This window comes from Oryctolagus cuniculus, chromosome 12 (genome assembly GCF_964237555.1).
Source record: "Oryctolagus cuniculus chromosome 12, mOryCun1.1, whole genome shotgun sequence".
Taxonomy (NCBI): domain Eukaryota; kingdom Metazoa; phylum Chordata; class Mammalia; order Lagomorpha; family Leporidae; genus Oryctolagus; species Oryctolagus cuniculus.
Genome location: NC_091443.1, coordinates 91,489,673 through 91,508,134, shown reverse-complemented (window position 1 = coordinate 91,508,134; position 18,462 = coordinate 91,489,673). Strand labels below are relative to the sequence as shown.

At 59.3% G+C, this 18,462-nt stretch overlaps 1 protein-coding gene and 1 long non-coding RNA gene across 2 annotated transcripts in view; both read left to right on the top strand.

Annotated features, from left to right (window-relative positions):
* ANP32A (acidic nuclear phosphoprotein 32 family member A) overlaps nucleotides 1–17,458 on the top strand; it is a 34,842-nt gene extending 17,384 nt beyond the window's left edge. The window contains exons 2-7 of the mRNA XM_008252604.4: nucleotides 11,518–11,667; nucleotides 11,813–11,935; nucleotides 13,707–13,923; nucleotides 15,015–15,112; nucleotides 17,074–17,134; nucleotides 17,274–17,458. Of these exons, the coding sequence (XP_008250826.2) occupies nucleotides 11,518–11,667; nucleotides 11,813–11,935; nucleotides 13,707–13,923; nucleotides 15,015–15,112; nucleotides 17,074–17,134; nucleotides 17,274–17,335 (711 nt within the window). The 3' untranslated portion in view covers nucleotides 17,336–17,458. The remainder of the gene's footprint in view (nucleotides 1–11,517; nucleotides 11,668–11,812; nucleotides 11,936–13,706; nucleotides 13,924–15,014; nucleotides 15,113–17,073; nucleotides 17,135–17,273) is intronic.
* On the top strand, nucleotides 12,200–13,305 carry LOC127489784 (uncharacterized). Its single transcript, XR_007917657.2, has 2 exons — nucleotides 12,200–12,329; nucleotides 13,186–13,305. It is a non-coding gene; the product is annotated as an uncharacterized lncRNA (long non-coding RNA).
* Nucleotides 17,459–18,462: the final 1,004 nt, after the last annotated feature.

The following is an 18,462-nucleotide window of genomic DNA, read 5'->3' as shown; positions in this document are numbered from 1 at the left end:
CAGGGAGCTGGATTGGAAGCAGAGCAGCTGGCACTTGGTGGTGTCACAAGTGGACAGCCCAGCCTGCTGCAGGTCCCAGGAAACCTTAGGCTCCTAGCTGGGTCTTCCGTCTCGGCTCCCTTACGGTGGTCCAGACAGTTCCGTCTTCCCTGGCCTCGTGCGTGAGGATGCATGGAGCTTGCAGCAGCCTCCACCTGGCCCCAGTCGCGTGCCACCAGTGCCTTTGTTTCCCTACAGCAGATCCTGTTGCAGCCCCAGCGTCCTGGCTGTTCCCCGCCAGGGCTCAGAGTCTTTGCCGTGGCCATTCCTTCTGCCTCCAGGCTCTTCCCAGATGTTTGCTTGTCTTAGAGTTCCCTGGTGACCGTGCACCGTGGCTAGGCCTGCCCTGGGCACCCTTTCAGATGTGAGGTTGCTTGGTAGCGTTGCTTTTCTCTCTTATTTTTCCTTTGTGTCATTAATATGCATTGTAGGCAGAGGTATAGATGTATGTGTTTATTGGTCTAGCGTCAGGGCAGGTGTCTAGTTCTTACTGTCTCCAGTGCCATGCCCAGCATAGAATAGATACTCTGTAAAGATTGTTAAGTGAGACAGTTGGGCCCACCCCCTACGCAAGCCACGCTTCTTTAAGAAGAAGGAACAGACTCTCCGCGTCTGGAGAGCCGCAGTGTGCCAAGGCTCACCCCTCTGCAGGGCTTCATTGTGCAACATCATTAATTCAGTTAATATGCATTCGGCGCTCTGTGCGCAGGGCCCTCTGCCGACAGTCACTGCGCAGCCCCAGAGTGGTGGGCCTGCAGGAGAGGAGCACACGGGTTTTCAGAGCAGCCCTTTCTCTTGGTGGGGCAGCTGGCACAGTCTGAAGACCCTCTTCTAGAGGGACCAGCACTTGTTAAGCTGCTGCATGCAACACAAGCATCCGTGTCGGAGTGCTGTTCAAGTCCTGGCTCCTTTGCTTCCCATCCAGCTCTGGGCTCCTGCTCCTGGGAAGGCAGTGAGAGAGGGTCCAAGAACTTGGGTCCCTACCACCCACATGGGGGACCTGGAAGGAGTCCCAAGCTCCTGGTTTGGGCCTGGACCAGCCCTGGCTGTTGCAGCCATTTGGGAATGAACCGCAGCGATTGGAAGATCTCTCTTGCCTCTCCCTGTCTCTCCCACGCTGTCACTCTTGTCTTTTAAGTAAGTAAACAAGTAAATCCCTTTAAAAAAAGTAATGAAGCTGTCTTTTGGAGAGAGTGTTTAGCCCAGTGGTTAAGACGCACGGGTCCCATCAGAGCACTTAGGTTTGATTCCTGGCTCTGGCTCCTGACTCCAGTGTCCCAGCTAGCACAGATGCTGGCAGGCGGCAGTGCTGCTGGGTTCCTGCTCCCCTCGTGGGAGGCCTGGATTGCCTCCCTGGCTCCTGGCCCCAGCCCCAGCCCTGGCACGTGCTGGTGCTTCAGGAATGAACCAGCAGATGGGAACTGTCTGCCAGTGTGTCTCTCTCCCTCTCAAATAAAGATAAAGACCTCTGTTGTATAAGCTGCCTCTTGGTCATTCCTGCACACAGATCACAGTTCTTGAAGCCCGCAGAGCAGTGCAGAACATGAGTTCATCCCACTTGCTTCTGTCAACACAGCTGGTGTGAGCTTTGTTTATTTAAAAGGCAGAGAGAGGTCTTCTATCTGTTGATTCACTCCCCAAATGCCTGCAACAGCGAGATCTGGCCCAGGCCAAACCCAGGAGCATGGAACTCAATCCGGGTTTCCCACATGGGTGGCAGGACACCTGCTGCTTCCCAAGGTGCACTTGCACAGGAAGCTAGATGGGAAGTGGAGGAGGGCCTTGCTCTGATGTGGGATGCGGGTGTCCCAAGCAGCGGCTTAACCACCGGGTCACATGCTTGTCCCTGTTCTTTGGTTTGTTTCTGTGTTTTAGTATTTTAAGAAGAAAGCAGCCGGGGCTGGCACTGTGGCACAGTGGGTTAAGCAGCCATCTGCAGTGCTGGTGTCCCACGTGGGCACCGGTTCGAGTCCTGGTTGCTCCACTTCCGATCCAGCTCCCTGCTAATGCACCTGGGAAAGATGGCCCAAGTGCCTGGGGCCCCTGCATCCACGTGGGAGACCCAAAGAAAGCTCCTGGCTCCTGGCTTTGGCCTGGCCCAGCCCTGGCCGTTGTGGCCATTTGGGGAGTAAACCAGCGGATGGATGGAAGATCTCTCTAATCTCTCCCTCCCTGTTGTAACTCTTGACTTTCTTTCTTTCTTTTTTTAATTTATTTATTTGAAAGTCAGAGCTACACACAGAGAGAGGCAGAGAGAGAGAGGTCTTCCGTCCGATGATTCACTCCCCAATTAGCTGCCACAGCTGAAACTGCACGGATCCGAAGCCAAGAACCAGGAGCTTCTTCCGGGTCTCCCACATGGGTGCGGGGGCCCAAGGACTTGGGCCATCCTCCACGGCTTTCCCAGGCCACAGCAGCGAGCTGGATGGGAAGTGGAGCAGCCGGGACTGGAACCAGTGCTTATACAGGATCCTGGCACTGCAGTCGGAAGCTTTACCCACTACACCACAGCACCAGCCCCTCTGACTTTCAAGTAAATCAAATAAATCTTTAAGATTAAAACAGCTGTACACTATGTTTCATTTAAAAAAAAAAAAAGGAGCTGTAAATACGAGAGCAGTTTTTAAAGTTCATAGAAAATGGAATCAACAGATAAACTTACTTCAGTACAAAGTATTTTGAAATCCATACATGAGGAGTCTTCACAAAGCCCAGGGAAGATACACAGTATGAAAAAACTATGGGCCGGCGCCGCGGCTCACTAGGCTAATCCTCCGCCTTGCGGTGCCGGCACACCGGGTTCTAGTCCTGGTCAGGGTGCGGATTCTGTCCCGGTTGCCCCTCTTCCAGGCCAGCTCTCTGCTGTGGCCAGGGAGTGCAGTGGAGGATGGCCCATGTGCTTGGGCCCTGCACCCCATGGGAGACCGGGAAAAGTACCTGGCTCCTGCCTTCGGATTAGCGCGGTGCGCTGGCCGCAGCAGCCATTGGAGGGTGAACCAACGGCAAAGGAAGACCTTTCTCTCTGTCTCTCTCTCTCACTGTCCACTCTGCCTGTCAAAAAACAAACAAAAAAAAAAAAAAAGGAAAGAAAAAAAGAAAAAAAAACTATGTATTTCGCTTGCATCAAAATACACTTAGTGTGTTCATTCCATTTTTCCGTGAAGCTTTCAGAGTCCCCTCATACAGGGACTCTGTCACCAAAACCCAGAGGAGGAGGCTGGGACTGTGGACGCCAAGCCAGAGCTCCCAGGCCTGGGACTGACCCCTTTGTTTCTCTTTAAGCACCCGTCAGTTTCTCAGCTCCCCTCCTCCATGGCCCACACCCCCCACTGCTCCCTCGTTCTCCCTCCCATCACTTTCACTTATCCCCTTTCCGATCAGTAGAATAGGGAAGCAACGTGGTGCACATTAGCAGGGAGCTGGATGGGAAATAGAGCAGCCAGGACTCGAACCAGTGCTCAGATGGGATGCTGGCATCTCAGGCGGTAGCTTTACCAGCTGTGCCACAGCGCCAGCCCCCGGTTCCCCCAATCCTTGCACTTCCATTGGCCAATACGTTTACCACAAACTTTTGGAAGCTGTGCCCTTATCACTCACCTAGGGGAGAAAGTTGCGAGGTTAAGCCGCCTCTTAGGTGTAACCCTTGGCCAGTTTGGGTCTCGGAGAGAAAAGCGGTGTTTGTTTCTGCCCGTATCAGCCATTTGCCCTTAGCAGCCAGACGCCAGGGCTTCAGGGCCGGGCTGGGCTTGCTCTGCTTCGGTCACTTCCCAGGCCACTGTGATTGAGTGGGGGTGGCAGACAGGGGGCCAGGCCGTCCTGGGACCCTCTAGCCACCCGTGTGGCTTGTGCACTGCAGCCCCCTTGGGACGGATGTGGCGTGGGGTGTGGGGGGCCTGCATTTTCCTGCTTGCATTGGGCCGAGTCACTGGGTGGGCCTCTTACGCAGTTTCACCAATGGCTTTGGTTCTTTGGAGCATTGTTTACAAACACCTGGGATTCCGAGCACCCCCCCCCCCTTCTCCCAGGATGATTGGTGTGATGTCTTTGTGGGTAGGTGGTCCTGGGGGCTGGGAGCAGAGGTGCAGGCAATTCTTCCCCTGGCTGGGGGTGGGGGTGGGTGGTGGCAGGCCAAGTCCACAGCCAGCCCCAAGGAGGTGGTCCCGACCTGGCCAGGCTGAACTCCCCCAGGGCAATATCAGGAGCCAAAATTCACTCTGGGAGCTGGGCCCTTGCAGAGTCACTTCAGCCACACACCCTCTCCTTCCTCTAGCCTGGGGGCCCACTCTGGCTCCGGGCACCCCAGGGAACACGGATTCCTCAGGCTGCGGCCAGGAAAGATCCACCATTCCACAGCTCTCAGGGGGACCCTGGGAGGGGAAGCAGAGGTGGAGTCCCAGGCGTCACCAGGGAAGCTGGTGGAGGGGTGAGGTAGGGAACACGCTGCCTGGGTGTTGGCTCAGGGATTCCACTGGGGAATTCTGCAGGGGTGGGGAGTGTGGGGGGACTTCCTCCGCTGGATTTGTGCTTGATCCACGTGGCTGTTGAGGGCCTTGGTCAGGAGAATGAGGGACAGGGTGAGGTGTGGTCAAAGCGGCGTTTCGGGGGGCTGAGCTCAGGATGCACCCCCTTCCCTCTCAGCCTTGCTCCTGGATCCCTCGCGGTTTTCCCGTGGTGTGGGCACGGTGCCGTGGCTCTGTGGGGAGTTCAGCAGCGGTGGCCGTGGGGTTTACTGGGTTCCACGGAATCGTTGAGCTGGGAACAGGATGCCTGAGTCGGACCACGAAAGCCACCCCGTAGATAACAGCTATTGGGTGGGACGGCCGCCAGGCTCCCACGTTTGGAACCCGTTGCCCCCCGGCCCCTGCCTCCCTGAGCCCCTTGTGCTCCTTTGGTTGACTTTCCCGCCTTGCTCATCACCCAGGAGACCCGCCCGTGTCCCAGATTTCCTCCCTGCATCCCTCCACACTGAGTGCTGGCTCCCTGACCCTTGAGGTCGCCCACCTCCTTTGGGAAACAGATGGAGTTTGGATGTGGGGTGGAAGCGTCGGGACTGGAGGGGTCTCCTCTGTGTCCTCAGGCCCTGCTCTCCAGTATACGGATGAGAGGAGCACAGAAGCCCACAGAACGGCGGGGGCCTGCCGGGCAGGTGGCCCCTGCTCCGTGCCTGGGCCCACCTCTCCCCCTGGTCACCATTCAGACACCGCCTGCTCTCACAAGTGCACCCACCGAATGCTGCCTCTTCCACTATTCCAGGCAGGAAGGGAGCAACCACTTGATTTTTCTCTTGATTCTGTCGCCTGCCAATTCCAACACCCTCATCTCCCCCACCCCCAGCAAGACCCCTCCTCCTCTGCAGACCATCTAACAACCCCTGAATCAGGTAGGACAGGTAGGGCCTGGGCAGTCAGGGAAGGCCTCCTACAGGAGGTGGGCCTGACAGGTCCTGAAAGTGGAGTAGCAGAATCTAGACCAGCTGGAATGAGGCTTAAGGTGGAGAAAGCAAAGGCACGACCTCGGGGAGGGGCCGGAGTCACGGGGCTCGCCAGTAACCAGCTGCTGGGCACTGCCCACAGTCAGCCCCTGGCTGGAGGGATCTCTGGTGGAACCAGCTCCTCTGCTTTGGCTAAGTCCTCCCCACACCCCCTGGAGGAGAGGGGAAGCCAGTTCCAGGCGGCTAGGAGCAAGCCACAGGGTTTATGTTAATGCAGGCCTGGGACAGCTCATTCCACCCTGCGCCTGGGGGCCTTAAGATAAAAAGGATGGTGCCTCCAGCTTCCCTTGGCTGCGTGCCCTGCGCTTGCCCTCAGAGCTCTGGGGTGGGAAACACACACAAAATACCGGAGAGGCTGGGCCCCACCCCTTCATCGGCAGGTGCCTTAGCTGCCATTGAGGCTGTTCACAGAGACGGGATCTGTTCATTCCTCGGTCTCCCACTGGGGTGCGGGTACAGATCCTGGGTGGCGACATGTGGTGTCACCAAAAAGTCACCCAGCTCAGGCTCCCCAGCTCTCTGGATCTTGCTTCCCCCCGGGAAAGAGGCCAAACTAGACGAGCATTTTGCAAGCCAGGGATCACGTGTGACAAAGCCATCATGAAGCTGTGTCTCAGGCGCGTCTGCCCGAGCGCGCGCACAGGTGCGCACTGAGCCGGGGGTGGAGCTGCCTCTTGCAGTGGGGTTGCTGTGGTCAGAACACCACTGGCCTGCTGCTCCCCGGGACCGTCAGAGCTTTACGAATGTCTTAACTTTTCTCCCAGGAGCCTGGCCGGGGTTCTGCCGACAGCGGCTGCGGAGCAGAACCGTAGATTTTATAAGCAACAAAATCACAAGCATCTGTCTCTCACCCCTGTCAAAAACCGTGTCTCTAACAGTTTGGCCTTCGAGCTAGAAATGGAATTTGCAACAGGGGATGGCCCATTTACAAGCTGACCTATTTAGAGACCACGCGCACCAAAAAGCACCAGGTCAATTGGATTTGAGTCTCCTCTTCTGTGCAAAGACTGGGACGCGAACACTAAATCGGGCAGGGGCTGACAGGGTGGAAAACAAAGCTGCACATATTTATTGGATTCCTGCTCAGTGAAGGAAAAGAAAATCAAGGCTCAAGGTTCATGTGAGAAAGCCAAATGAGGCGCAGGAGTAAAAAGCAAGCGGGGCGTGTTCCGGGCGGAGCGGCTGGATTCTCCAACAGGTGTCACGGCGGCAGAGGCCTGGGAGCCTCGGGCTGACTTGTCCCCATTCTTGGGCCTTGCACAGCAGCCAGGGGGCTGTGGGTGACGGGGAAGGCGAGTGGCTTTTTCCGAGCTGAGGGTGCTCTGGGTGCCCTGTGGTGTTTTGTCCCCCGTTGGGTGCTGTGCGCTTGCGGTCGTTAGAGGAAGTGAAAGCTGGACGAGGTGGGATGGCCCAGAGATAGGAAGTCCGGATGCGAGCCAGCTCTGCCTGACTCCGGAGCCTACCTTCTGTCCACCTCTCCCCACCGCCGGGAAAACAAAGCATGCCTTTTCCTACAAGCTTCCTTCCCTTCTCTCCGGGCCTGTTTGTTCCATCGAGGTGCGTGCGCCGCGCGGTGCATGCCTGGTTTCACACGCTGCAGTCACCACCTTGCAATTCCTCACCATTCTGGAGAAGGGCGCCCCCACCACCACTGCTGACCTGGACCCTGAGTGGTGTGGCTGCTCCTGGCCCCGCTGCATCCCTCTTGTCTGCCTTGAGTGTGCCTGTCCCGTCTCGCAGAGGCATTGGAAGCGCATACTGTGTCCTGGCCTCCATCCCGCTGCCTGGCACACTGGACTGCGGTTGTATACCGCCTGCCTGTCCCCTCCCCCGGCTCGCCATGGTCTCCGCATGCCCTCAGCCAGCAGTGAGTGTGTGGACAGGGCTGCAGACCAGGTCAGGAGGAGTGCGCCCAGCTGGCCTGCCTCCCAGGGCCCCGGTGTCTCCCAGGGCACAGCATCGTGCTGCTGGTGCTGGTGGTGTGGTGGGGATTGTAGCTTGTTAAAGGTAAGGCGCCCTCAGCATTGGCTCTGCTGGTTATGCTCCAGTTTCATGGTGGTCGGAGTCCCTGCCGCCTTGGGTCCCCACCTGGCACGGGGGCCGGGACGGTGGCCGGGCAGTTGCTACGGCGTGTGCTCCCACTAGGCTGATTACGGGGAAGGACAGCCGCTGACCTCCAGGAGGATCAGATGCTTAATACACGATTAAACGATTCACGCAGCAGCTGCCCGCTGCCCCAGGATGCGCGGGCTGGGCTTGCGGGAGGGGGACTTGAGCCAGATTTGTGGGGAAAAGAGGTGGCGGGGGTGGGGGGAGCCCTGAGATTGGAGGAGGGTGGGGCAACCTGGGGGGAAGGGGAGGCCTCGCAAGTGGTGTTTCGGAGCCTGAATGGTTGTGGGGCAGTGGGAGGGGCCAGGACCCTTTTCCAGACTGGCATTGGCACCGCGTGGGTTTCGCAGATACTCGCGGTGCCCTTGGCGGCAGAGGCAGAAGCACTTGCCTGGGGATAGAGCCGAGGTCGGGCAGCCAGTTGGATCTTTGGCTTCCAGGTTGAGACCTGTCCCCGTAGCCCAGGCTAACCACGTCCGTCCCCAGGGTCACAGAGACCTCCTTTGGAGGCAAAAGCAGTCTGAGGTGGCTGCGGCAGGGATGCAGTAGGGGAGTGGAGAGGCGAGCTCCAGTGTGGTGCATGTGTGCTGCTCATGGGCGCTTCAGCTCTCGCTGGGGAGGACTGAGGACAGACCCTTGGCCCCAGGGACATGTTTTTTCAGGACATGCCAGAGCATTTTGACTTCTGGGGAACCTTCTGGGGCTCCCCGCCGATAGCTCCTGGGTGTTGAAACCTGAGGGATGTAGCACTGGGCCGGTGTGGGTTTGTCTCAGGGATTCGCAAGCTCCTGATGCAGGCGGAGGAATTCCATTCGTTGCACTTGAGGGTAACCACATTCGGGTATTTTTAAATGGCCGGTGGAACTGGGAGCGAGCCGAATCCCAAAGTACAAATTTTCGGTTTAATTTTAACTTTGCACTTCGCTCACACCCAGGACTTGGCTTTAGTTTTTCCTGTGTTGTTTTCTTTTTTAAGCAGAACACCCCCTGGAAGTAAAAGAGATGGTTCTTCACGTGGAAGGGTTACAGTGGAAGCGGGGAGCCCAGGGCTGGGTCGGAGGCAGTGTGAGGTCCACTGTGACGCCGCCATTGTGGCTTTGTCCTGGTTTCTGACACTTGGCAGGCAGCCCACCTGCACCTGCCGCCGCGCCCCTCCCGCTCTGTGACACGGGCAAGAGGCAGACTGGGTGCTCTCTGCGGCCTCAGACTCTCAGCCCGGCCCCTTCCTCTGCTTTCAAATCCCATTCTGAACTGAGCCACCCCCCTGCCCAGAAGGAAACCCGGAAGCAGTGGGGATTCCACAGACCCCGCTGCCTGGACCCTTAGCAGGGAGTGGAGGCAGCCCCTGGCTTTTCCTCCAGCGCCGTCTGAGCCAGGGCTGGGTTAGGGCCTGTGCTGTGGTTACGGAGGAAGTGTAACCAGGGTGGGGACCTGGAAGTGGCACCATCCAGGCTTAGTGGAGCAGTCAGAGGGCGGCAGTGGGGCAGTGGGGGCCAAGAGGTCTTGTAGCGGGGAGCGTCCAGGAGAGCAGGTGCCCTATCTGTTCAAGGACATCAGAGAAGCCCTCCGGGGCCCTCCTCAGCTGGTGGCTGACACTGACCACACCGGCACCCTGCTCTAGCCGTGTCCTGGCATGCTAGGGTAAGCGGTGCTGGTGAGGCTGAGTTGGAGAGAGTGTCCTGTGACTACTCCATGGAGTGATTGAATGAGACCGTGTGTGTGTGTGTGTGTGTGTGTGGAGCATTTCAAGTAGGCCTGATGATCTAATGATCATTTTTAGTAAAGACATTAGCAGTGGTGGCTTGTACACAGGCCCTCCAGAGGAGTGACCACCAGCCTGGGTGGGTGCCAGGAGCCAGGGACTGACCGGGAAGTCCCAGGCAGGCTGCAGGCAGGGGTGGCAGGCAGCGCTGTGCCTCTGCAGGGAGAGCTGTCCCCCCTCCCCCGCGCATCCTCAGCCTCCTCTCCTTGGCTGATGGCAGTAAGGGGAGAAGCCCTTGACCTCTAGGAGAACCATTTGCGCAGTGTTCCAGGGTGGCCTGCGCATCTTTGTCTTTCTGTAGTGGAGATTCGGGAATTCCCAGGGAAGCCAGTTACTAAAGCAGACTGTGTTTACTGCAGAAACAGAGGGTGGGTCCCCTCCCCCAGTGGGCACTGCCCCTCTCTTTGCTGCGTCCCCTAAAGCCTGGCTTCCTGGTTCTGCAGGGCTCTCCTGCCCTGGGGAGAAGGCCTCCCAGCATCTTTTCCCAGGCACTCTTGCCGGTGACCTTGAGAAGGTGGCTCAACCTAGACATCTGGGCTCCCCTGGGAAGTGGGCTTCCCCTCCCAGATGTAACAGGAAGGTGGGCGTGGTGGCCAGGCCTGGGCTGAGGGCTTGTTGGCTTTGGGAGGGAGCTGCTGTCCCGGGCAGAGCAGTAGTCGTCCATCCACCAGGGAAGGACGGAGTCAGGACAGCTGCAGGGCCCCTCAGGGCTCCAGAGCAGACCTGGCCCCAGCTCCTCCGCCTGGGCTTGGGCAGTTGTGGCCTGGGGGGACACTGTTCTCATCTCTTCAGCCCAGTGGCATAGGGAGGGGGCAAGGCGGGCCCACTCAGAGGGGCAGGGGCAGCCCTGGACAAGGCCCATCTGATTATCCGGGAGGAGAGAAGGCTGCTTGGCGCTTGCCGTGGAGGACGTGCCTGTACGCCGTGAACCGTCCTGAGCGCTCAGGCCTCGCACCTGGAGGCAGGCTGCATGGTGGTCAGGTTGGGGTACCGTGTCCCGGCAGGGCCGAGCACCAGGCGCAGCCAGGAGCAGTCACTGTTAACCTGGCCCAACACCCCCACCACCCCCGAGAGGCCGGGTTTCCCAAGCAGCCGACTGGGTGTGTAACTGAGCCGGCTGTAGGCGCCCAGGCGCCCTGCTGACCCGACCCCCAGGGTCACTTCGGGCTGGAGACCTGGTGCTCCTCCCCCGCGGTCACCCTCCTCTCTCAAGCCTGCGATTTCACCTGCAGCCAGGTCTGCCTTTAGCCACCTCCGGGGAGTGTTGGTTCTTCTACCTCCTTAGAGATAAAGGATTAGGACCCAGACTCGGGATAGAGTTGGGGAAGGAACAGCCGGGGCCGCAGAGGCGCCTCCGAAGGCAGACTGGGGGGTTTTGCCAGCCTCGCCGTTTTGATGCGGCCCCGCCAGGCGTGTGGGTTTCCTCTCTGCACACCTGACGTAATTAAAATGAGTGAAACTAGAAGCTCCGTGGCTCCGTGGCCACACACGGCAGGCACAGCACAGAACCTTCCCATCCTCGAGGAGTTCTCTTGGATGGCGCTGGTCTACAGGCAGGAGGGTCCCATGGGGCTGGCCAGGAAGGTGACTGTGGTGACGAAAGCCAGGTGGGGGTGGGGCCAGCCTCTCCCTGCTGGCAGGAGTGGGCACGAGCACACGGCAGACACATGGAGGTGAGAGGAAGGTGGGAGCTGAGGGTAGGAAGCAGGCAGCTGGCCTCCTGGCTGGGGGGAGGTGGGTGGGGGTGGGAAGTGGTCAGGCTGGGGTTGGGGAGTGCAGCACAGCCTAGGGTTCCCCTTAACCATGTGGCTGGAGCTGGTGGGGAGCTGGGGACTGACTGCAGGGTTTGGAATGAGACCATCGGCCACCTCGCCAAAGGCGGCAGGGCCCGGCGTGTTAGTCCCCTGTGAGGCTTCGGTCACCCTGTTCCCGCTCTGCCCACCCCAGGGCTCCCCTTGCCTTAATGTTACCAAAGGCAGAAAAGCCAGGGTGGGCGAAGGCAAACAGGGCCGTGATGGGGAAGAGGCTGGGGCGGCAGGGGGCGTCCTCGTGCCGTGATGGTGCCCCCCACCCCCCCAGTACCCTTCCCCCACGCCCACCGGCGCTTGCCTTCCAGGTGAAAGAGCTTGTGCTGGACAACTGCCGGTCGAATGAAGGCAAAATCGAGGGCCTGACAGATGAGTTTGAAGAACTGGAATTCTTAAGTACAATCAACGTCGGCCTCGTGTCAGTTGCAAACTTACCAAAGTTAAACAAACTCAAGAAGGTGAGTGGTGGCGCGTGGCAAGCCAGGCGGGCGGCGGGAGGAGGGGGCCGCCGCTTTGCCTGTAGGGTGCGGGACAGAAGGGGGGCCCCCCCGCGAGCCCTCACGTGAAAGCCGCTTCTGCTTTGTCTCTCTCTGCCTCGTTCAGCTCGAACTAAGCGATAACAGAATCTCAGGGGGCCTGGACGTGTTGGCAGAAAAGTGTCCGAACCTTACGCATCTAAATTTAAGCGGCAACAAAATTAAAGACCTCAGCACGATAGAGCCCCTGGTAAGTCATCGGGGGGGGGGGGGGGGGCGGCGGGGAGGCGTTGGCCCGGTGACTCTGGAATGTTCTTCCTTCCACTGAATCCCTGTGACTCTGGCGACGGGCCACGAGGTGGAATCGGAGCTTTGGTTGCTGCTTTGTCTGCAGAGTAACCAAGGCCCGGAGGGCTGTGCCGAGGTGGCATGGCCGGACCGTGAGCGTGACCTTGCTTCCCAGTCCTGTGCTTCTTCCCCTCGTAGTTTCTGCTCAGCTCTGGAAACCTGAGCTCTCATTCCCTCGGCCCCGGGCATGGCCTGTTGCCCTGATTGGGAAGGAGGAAGAGCCGTGCAGGAATTCAGCTCACTGGGGAGGGGGACCCCTGTGTGCATCTCGGGTCTCTGGCCTGAGGCTGGCAACTGTGAGCGGCGTGAGATGGGGCAGTGCTGACCAAGAACCCGGGGTGGACGTGTTCTGCAGGCTGCCCAGTGCCTGCGAGGTGGTGGTGGTGGCAGCCAGGCCTGGAGCCGGCTCTGTTATCCACGCCAGTCGGCTGCTTGGGAAACCTGGTCTCTCGGGAGTGGTGGGGGTGCCTAGAACCTGGCTTGCCATGGAAGTCCTTCTGAGCTCTCTCTCTCGGTGATCTCGGAGGAGAAGCAGGAGGTTTTGTCATCTGCTGGGAAGTTTTTGATCTCGTCATTTCATTAGAAGAAGAGGAGACCTTGAAGTTCTGTGTTGTGTGTTTGGGGGCTGGGACAGGGGATGGGTAGATAAAAGCCTTGTAAAACGCTGCTTTGCTCACCGCTAGAGATCTGTCTGTCCCTCCCCAGTAGCTGCCCCGCCCTGGGGCTCAGTGTGATGTGCTGCGCTGACCTCAAGGGGGCTGGGAGATGTTCTGGGTGGCGGGTGTGGGGCTCCCCCGCACAGACCACAGCCCAGACCTCCCCACGGCCCTTCATCCCTGCTGATAACCACCTAGGCCTCAAGCCTGAGGTGTGAGAGGGCCCACTACCGGCACACGGGACAGCGGCTCCCTGCCCAGCGGGGGCCACCGCCAGCACAGGGACTCAGCCTGGGATGGGCTGAGTGAGGCAGAAGTCAGAGAAGAGGCAGCCCTGGTGCTTGTGGCCCTGTGGCCCCACCCCGGAGGGGATGGGGGGCTTTGCTTCCTCATGTGCATCAGCTGCCACCCACGTGGCGCCCGTGTTGCCGGCAGGGAGAGCATAGGGCTGAGCCAGGCTAAGCCCCGGTTCTGTATTCTGTTCCCACATCTTCAGAACATGTTGTACACAGTTGTACAGGGTGGAAGGACACCAAGCTTCATCCACAAGGTGCCGTGTTCCCTGCCCACACCGTGGTCGCTAGGAGACACAGAAGGAGTGCGTGTATTAGCTCCGGTACCTGTTCTTCCCCCTCTGCCTCTGTAGTCCCAGGGCATGCAGCAGATTTCCTGGCTGGGGCTCCAAGATTGCCCCAGCGTCACGTCCAGCTAGTCACTCTTCAGGCAAAACCTGCGCTTGCAAAATTAAAGTGTGACCAGTAGTTTCGGCTTTACGCATTCTCAAGTCCAACTCCCCAATTTCCAGATGAACAAACTGAGGTCCACAAATCAGGGCTGAGGAGCCTGGGTGAAGGCCATGGCCCAGCCGAGTCTGACCTGGGTTTCCTTGCCACCTGTGAGCCTCGGGCTGCCCCTCCTGGCCTGGCATCCCCACCTGTTTGCCCCCTGCCCCCCACCCCCCCCCCCGTCCCACCTCCTTCAAATAGCTCACCGACGACTCCATTTTGCCACCTGCAGAAAAAGTTAGAAAACCTCAAGAGCTTAGACCTTTTCAACTGCGAGGTGACCAACCTGAACGACTACCGGGAAAACGTGTTCGAGCTCCTCCCGCAGCTCACGTACCTCGACGGCTACGACCGGGACGACAAGGAGGCCTCTGACTCGGATGCCGAGGGCTACGTGGAGGGCCTGGACGATGACGAGGAGGAGGAGGACGAGGAGGAGGATGAGGACGGTGAGTGGTGGAGAGGGAAGCCCGGAGCTGCAGGGTCCTCCTTGCTTTGCAGCACTGGGGCTGGGTGTGGGGAGCACCAGCTCCAGCTCCCACCTGCGGGGGCGTGGGGCTGTCAGCTGTCCTTGCCCAAGTCCCTAGTCTGGCTCAGAGAGGCACTGCAGAACCCGCAGCTGCAGTCACTCCCTGGAAACCGGCTCACTGCATCACTTCCATTTCTGTCCCTTTAGCAAAGCATGCAGGGAAGATGGTCCTCTGTGTCTCTCTGCAGTACACCCCCGGCCTTTGGCAACCCCTCAGGGTGGGGGTCCCAGGGGTTGGCCCTGGGTAGGGTGCAGCCCGGTCCCTTTTAGGCATGCCTTCATGGAGAGGAGGTCCAGAGTTGGAGGGGCTGGGGGCCCCCTGGTGGCTGCAGCCCACAGGATGGGAACTGGCACTTGGGCTCGCGGGGATGGGAGGGGCTGCAGGGCTCCCTGGCAGCACTGCCAGCAGGCAGAAGCTTCTGGAAGGGGAAGAAGGCAAAGAGGACAAGCCTCCCACTGCCGGCAGCTCCCCTGCAGGTGCCGAGCATTGAGCCGCTTGGCCCATTGTTCAGACACAAGGTTGGGGTACCCCTGTTAGATGGGGGTGTTTTGAAGAGTCTCAGGAGCCCTCTTTGCCATGGGGGGCATCTTGGGATGGGGCAGAAGGGCCCTGAGAGGGGCGGGGTACTTTGTGAGCCAGTATCAGGTCCCGCTCCGTGGTGACTCCGTGTGTGCCCTTGACCGGGTGCAGCGTGCCTCGGATTTCTTGCAGTTAGGGCGAGGAACGGGCCGGGCAGCTGTTGGTCTGAGCTGCTGACTCTGCTGTGGCCTCAGCCTCCATGAGGCTCCTGCAGCATCGGGAACCTTGGGAGCACGGCCCGTGTTCCAGATGCCATGGGCTGGAGCCATCATCCCGGCTCTGCTTCCTCAACAGTTAGAGCACTGGGCCTTTGGGCTTGGGGGGTGGGGGTGGGGGTCACGGGGCCCCCTGCACTGCAGGCCCCCAGCCCAGGGTGAGGGGCAGCCGGCTTACTGCCAGTTCTGTTTGTGTGCCCCGTTTCGCTCGCACAGAGGAGTTGTTTGACGAAGACGCTCAGGTAGTGGAAGACGAGGAGGACGAGGAGGAGGAGGAGGAGGGTGAAGAGGAGGACGTGAGTGCAGAGGAGGAGGTGAGGAGGCAGGGCGCGGCGCCCTCGCTGGGGCAGGGGGAGGACGCTGAGATTTGCTGGGCTGGTTTGGAGGGGGTTGGCTTGGGGGTGGGGCAGAGGATGTTGCAGGCAGGGTCTCATCTCCTGGGGGGGGGGGGTCTGGCAGAGTCCCCGCCCCCCTTTTTCGCCTTCCTGTGTTAATTAAGATGCAAGGAGCACCCAGACCCCCCTGTGCTGGGGAAAGCAGAGACTCCTCAAACTAGCAAGCAGCAGAGGACCCAGCCCAAGTGAGAGGGGCGCCCTCCCCTGTGAGACCGTGCCTGGAGGCGTGGCCGGTACCCACAGGCTCAGGGAGGTAGCAGAGCGCAGGGGGTGCTCCCTGCCCCACCGCCAACAAGCAGTGTGTCCCTGGAGCTGCCACGTGGCCTTTCTGAGCCTGTCCCTCCATCACAAAGAAGGGAGCCTGATGAGGAGCTGTGAATAGGCTGCTCAGAGACCGGATCACTGAGGCCGTCCCGCTGCTGGCCCCGTGCATTCTGTTTGGGTGTTCTCGGTCTCTCTGTAGCTTGCTTAGAACTCTCTCCATCAGCTCTAGATAATTGCAAAAGTTGAACCTGGAAAGGTTTAATGGGATAATGGCAGGAACAGGTGCCTCTGTGTCCCCTGTGCCCCGCCCCCCCCCTCCCCCGTTTCCTGGCCCTCCATGGAGATTTCGGACATGCGTCATGGCCCACGCTCGCTGAGCCAGGGTCTCCCGGCCAGCACAGCCCAGCACAGCCCGAGCTTAGAAGCCCGCTGGAGCAGAGAGAAAAGCCACTGGGAGGGGGCCTGGTCCAGCTTGTTCTCCCACTGCGTTGTCGTCTCCCTGGGTGCAGGCAGCTTCTCTCCCCTCCCCCCAGGACAGGGCTGTAAGCCGTGCTGACCGCCGGGCCAGTGGCCTTGCCCTTCCTGTCACAGGCGCGGCAGCATGCAAGCTTGTTTTGCTGCTGTGGTCTCACTGACCGTCGGCATGTTTCCAGCTTCCAGGGAAGGGTAGCGCGTGTGCACACACACATATACGCATGCACGCACACACACACACACAGGCACACACAGAGCTCAGCAGGCAGACAGGCGAGGGTGCTAGCTGGTGACAGTGCAGAAGCGTGTGTTTCCCTTCGCATAAAGAAATCTGTGGCGAGGGCTTTGCAGCCAGGGACTGCCTGAGGCTGAGGACCAGGGCTCACCACCCAGGGGTGTGGTACAGCAGTGGAGCCACGCCCCTGGCTGACTCCTGAGCAGGTTGAGGGTGGCGGCCTCAGGGGCTGGAGATGGGGAGGCTGGACCTGCAGACACTGGATTTCCCCTGGAAGCCGTGACTCGATTGAGGACAGGTGAAAGAAATGCTGGGTTGGCCGGCGCCGCGGCTCACTAGGCTAATCCTCCACCTAGCGGCGCCGGCACACCGGGTTCTAGTCCCGGTCGGGGCGCCAGATTCTGTCCTGATTGCCCCTCTTCCAGTCCAGCTCTCTGCTGTGGCCAGGGAGTGCAGTGGAGGATGGCCCACGTGCTTGGGCCCTGCACCCCATGAGAGACCAGGAGAAGCACCTGGCTCCTGCCTTCGGATCAGCGCGGTGCGCTGGCTGCAGCGCACTGGCGGCAGCCATTGGAGGGTGAACCAACGGCAAAAAGGAAGACCTTTCTCTCTGTCTCTCTCTCTCACTGTCCACTCTGCCTGTCAAAAAAAAAAAAAAAAAAAAATGCTGGGCTGTTTGGCACAACCCAGAGTCTGCTTCGACGGGAAGCCACCTCTCCCTCCGAGGGACTGCAGATCCCACGGCCCTAACCGGGGCTGTAGACTCCACAGCCCCCCGGAAGTTGTTGGCACATTCGGGAGCGGGGAGCTCAGAGCCTCATGCAGGTGCTCAAATGGGTCTTCAATCCAGAACTGATCCGGAACCTGTGCCGCCCCTCACGTCCTTGGTGTCCATGTTTTCCCTTAGGAGGACGAAGAAGGTTACAACGACGGGGAGGTGGATGAGGAAGAGGAGGAAGAAGGCGGTGGTACGAGACAGTCCTTTGCTCTCAAGCTCCTGTAGCCTGGCCTTGGCCGTGACCACAGGGGTCCGGGATGCGCGGCGGGTGGGTGGAGGCAGGGAGGCAGGGCAGAGCTAACGGGAGCGCCTTCTCTGTACCCTTGCAGAGGAAGAGAGGGGTCAGAAGCGGAAACGAGAGCCGGAAGACGAGGGAGATGAGGACGACTGAGCGGAATCCCGACTTTGAACGATTCCTGTCGTGATCTGACTGTTTTTACCCGTATCCCCTCCCCCCTCCTCCAAATCCTGCCCCCTGAAACTTATTTTTTTCTGATTGTAACTGTTGCTGTGGGAACGAGAGGGGATGAGTGTCCGGGGGCCGTGGGGGGCGGGGGGCGGGCGGGCGGGGTGGAATAAAAGACTATTTTTACTGCCACTCTTTATGTTCTTTTCCCCTACTCTGCCTCTGTGTCTGGTTTTGTCCCTGTCAATGCATCAGCCGAGCACACAACCGAGCGAGCACCTGCCCCGTACCCTCGGCGGCCGGCCTCGCTGTATGCACCCCGAGCCCGCAGCGGCGTCCTCCACTCTTGCTCTGGGCCACGTGATTTCTGCATTTCTTGGGTCTGCTCGGGGCACGGGGTGCCCTGGTTTGTACATAGCAATCTGCAGGCGGGTGGACCTTGGCACGGGTCCGGGGACTCTGCCCCGTCTCGCCTCCCTCTTCCGCCCCTCCCACCCCTTCGCAGATGGTGGCGGGCTTCCCCGTCTCTGCAGAGAGGATGCTGCAGGGCCTCCTGGGAGCCACGGGCCGGGATGCTGAGAGCACCGTCGTATTTTTGAGTTGCAAGTAAACCGGATTTGACGACGAACACGAGAGGAGAAGACAGAAACCCTGCAGCGTCAGCCTGTTCTTAAGGAAAAAGAAAAAACTGTCCCATCGGGTTCTGTGAGATGTTAGCACGCCTGGTTTTACCAAAATGACCGCATCCTTCCACGTGTCTGCCTCTGTCACCGGCCGGAACATGGGAGGTGTCACTGCATGTCGCTGGGGTTTGGGTTTCATTTTTTTTTTTTTTTTCATACACCCGAGCACGGAAAAACTAATGCAAAGTTGTATTTTCTTACCTAGCGGGGGGGTGGGAAGTAACCACAGGTTCCTGGCTTTAGAAGTGATGTCGCCTCCTAACCCCGTGTTCCATCCCAGGTTTTCTCTCGCCCCTCAGAAGAGCCAAACTTTGAGTTTTATGTCTGTTTGTCATTGATAAATTTCAATAAATCTTTTTATACAATTTTGTGGGGGATGGCTTCTTTTGAGTCCAGTAGGCCATTGAGCTTTCTAAGATGAATTCCAGA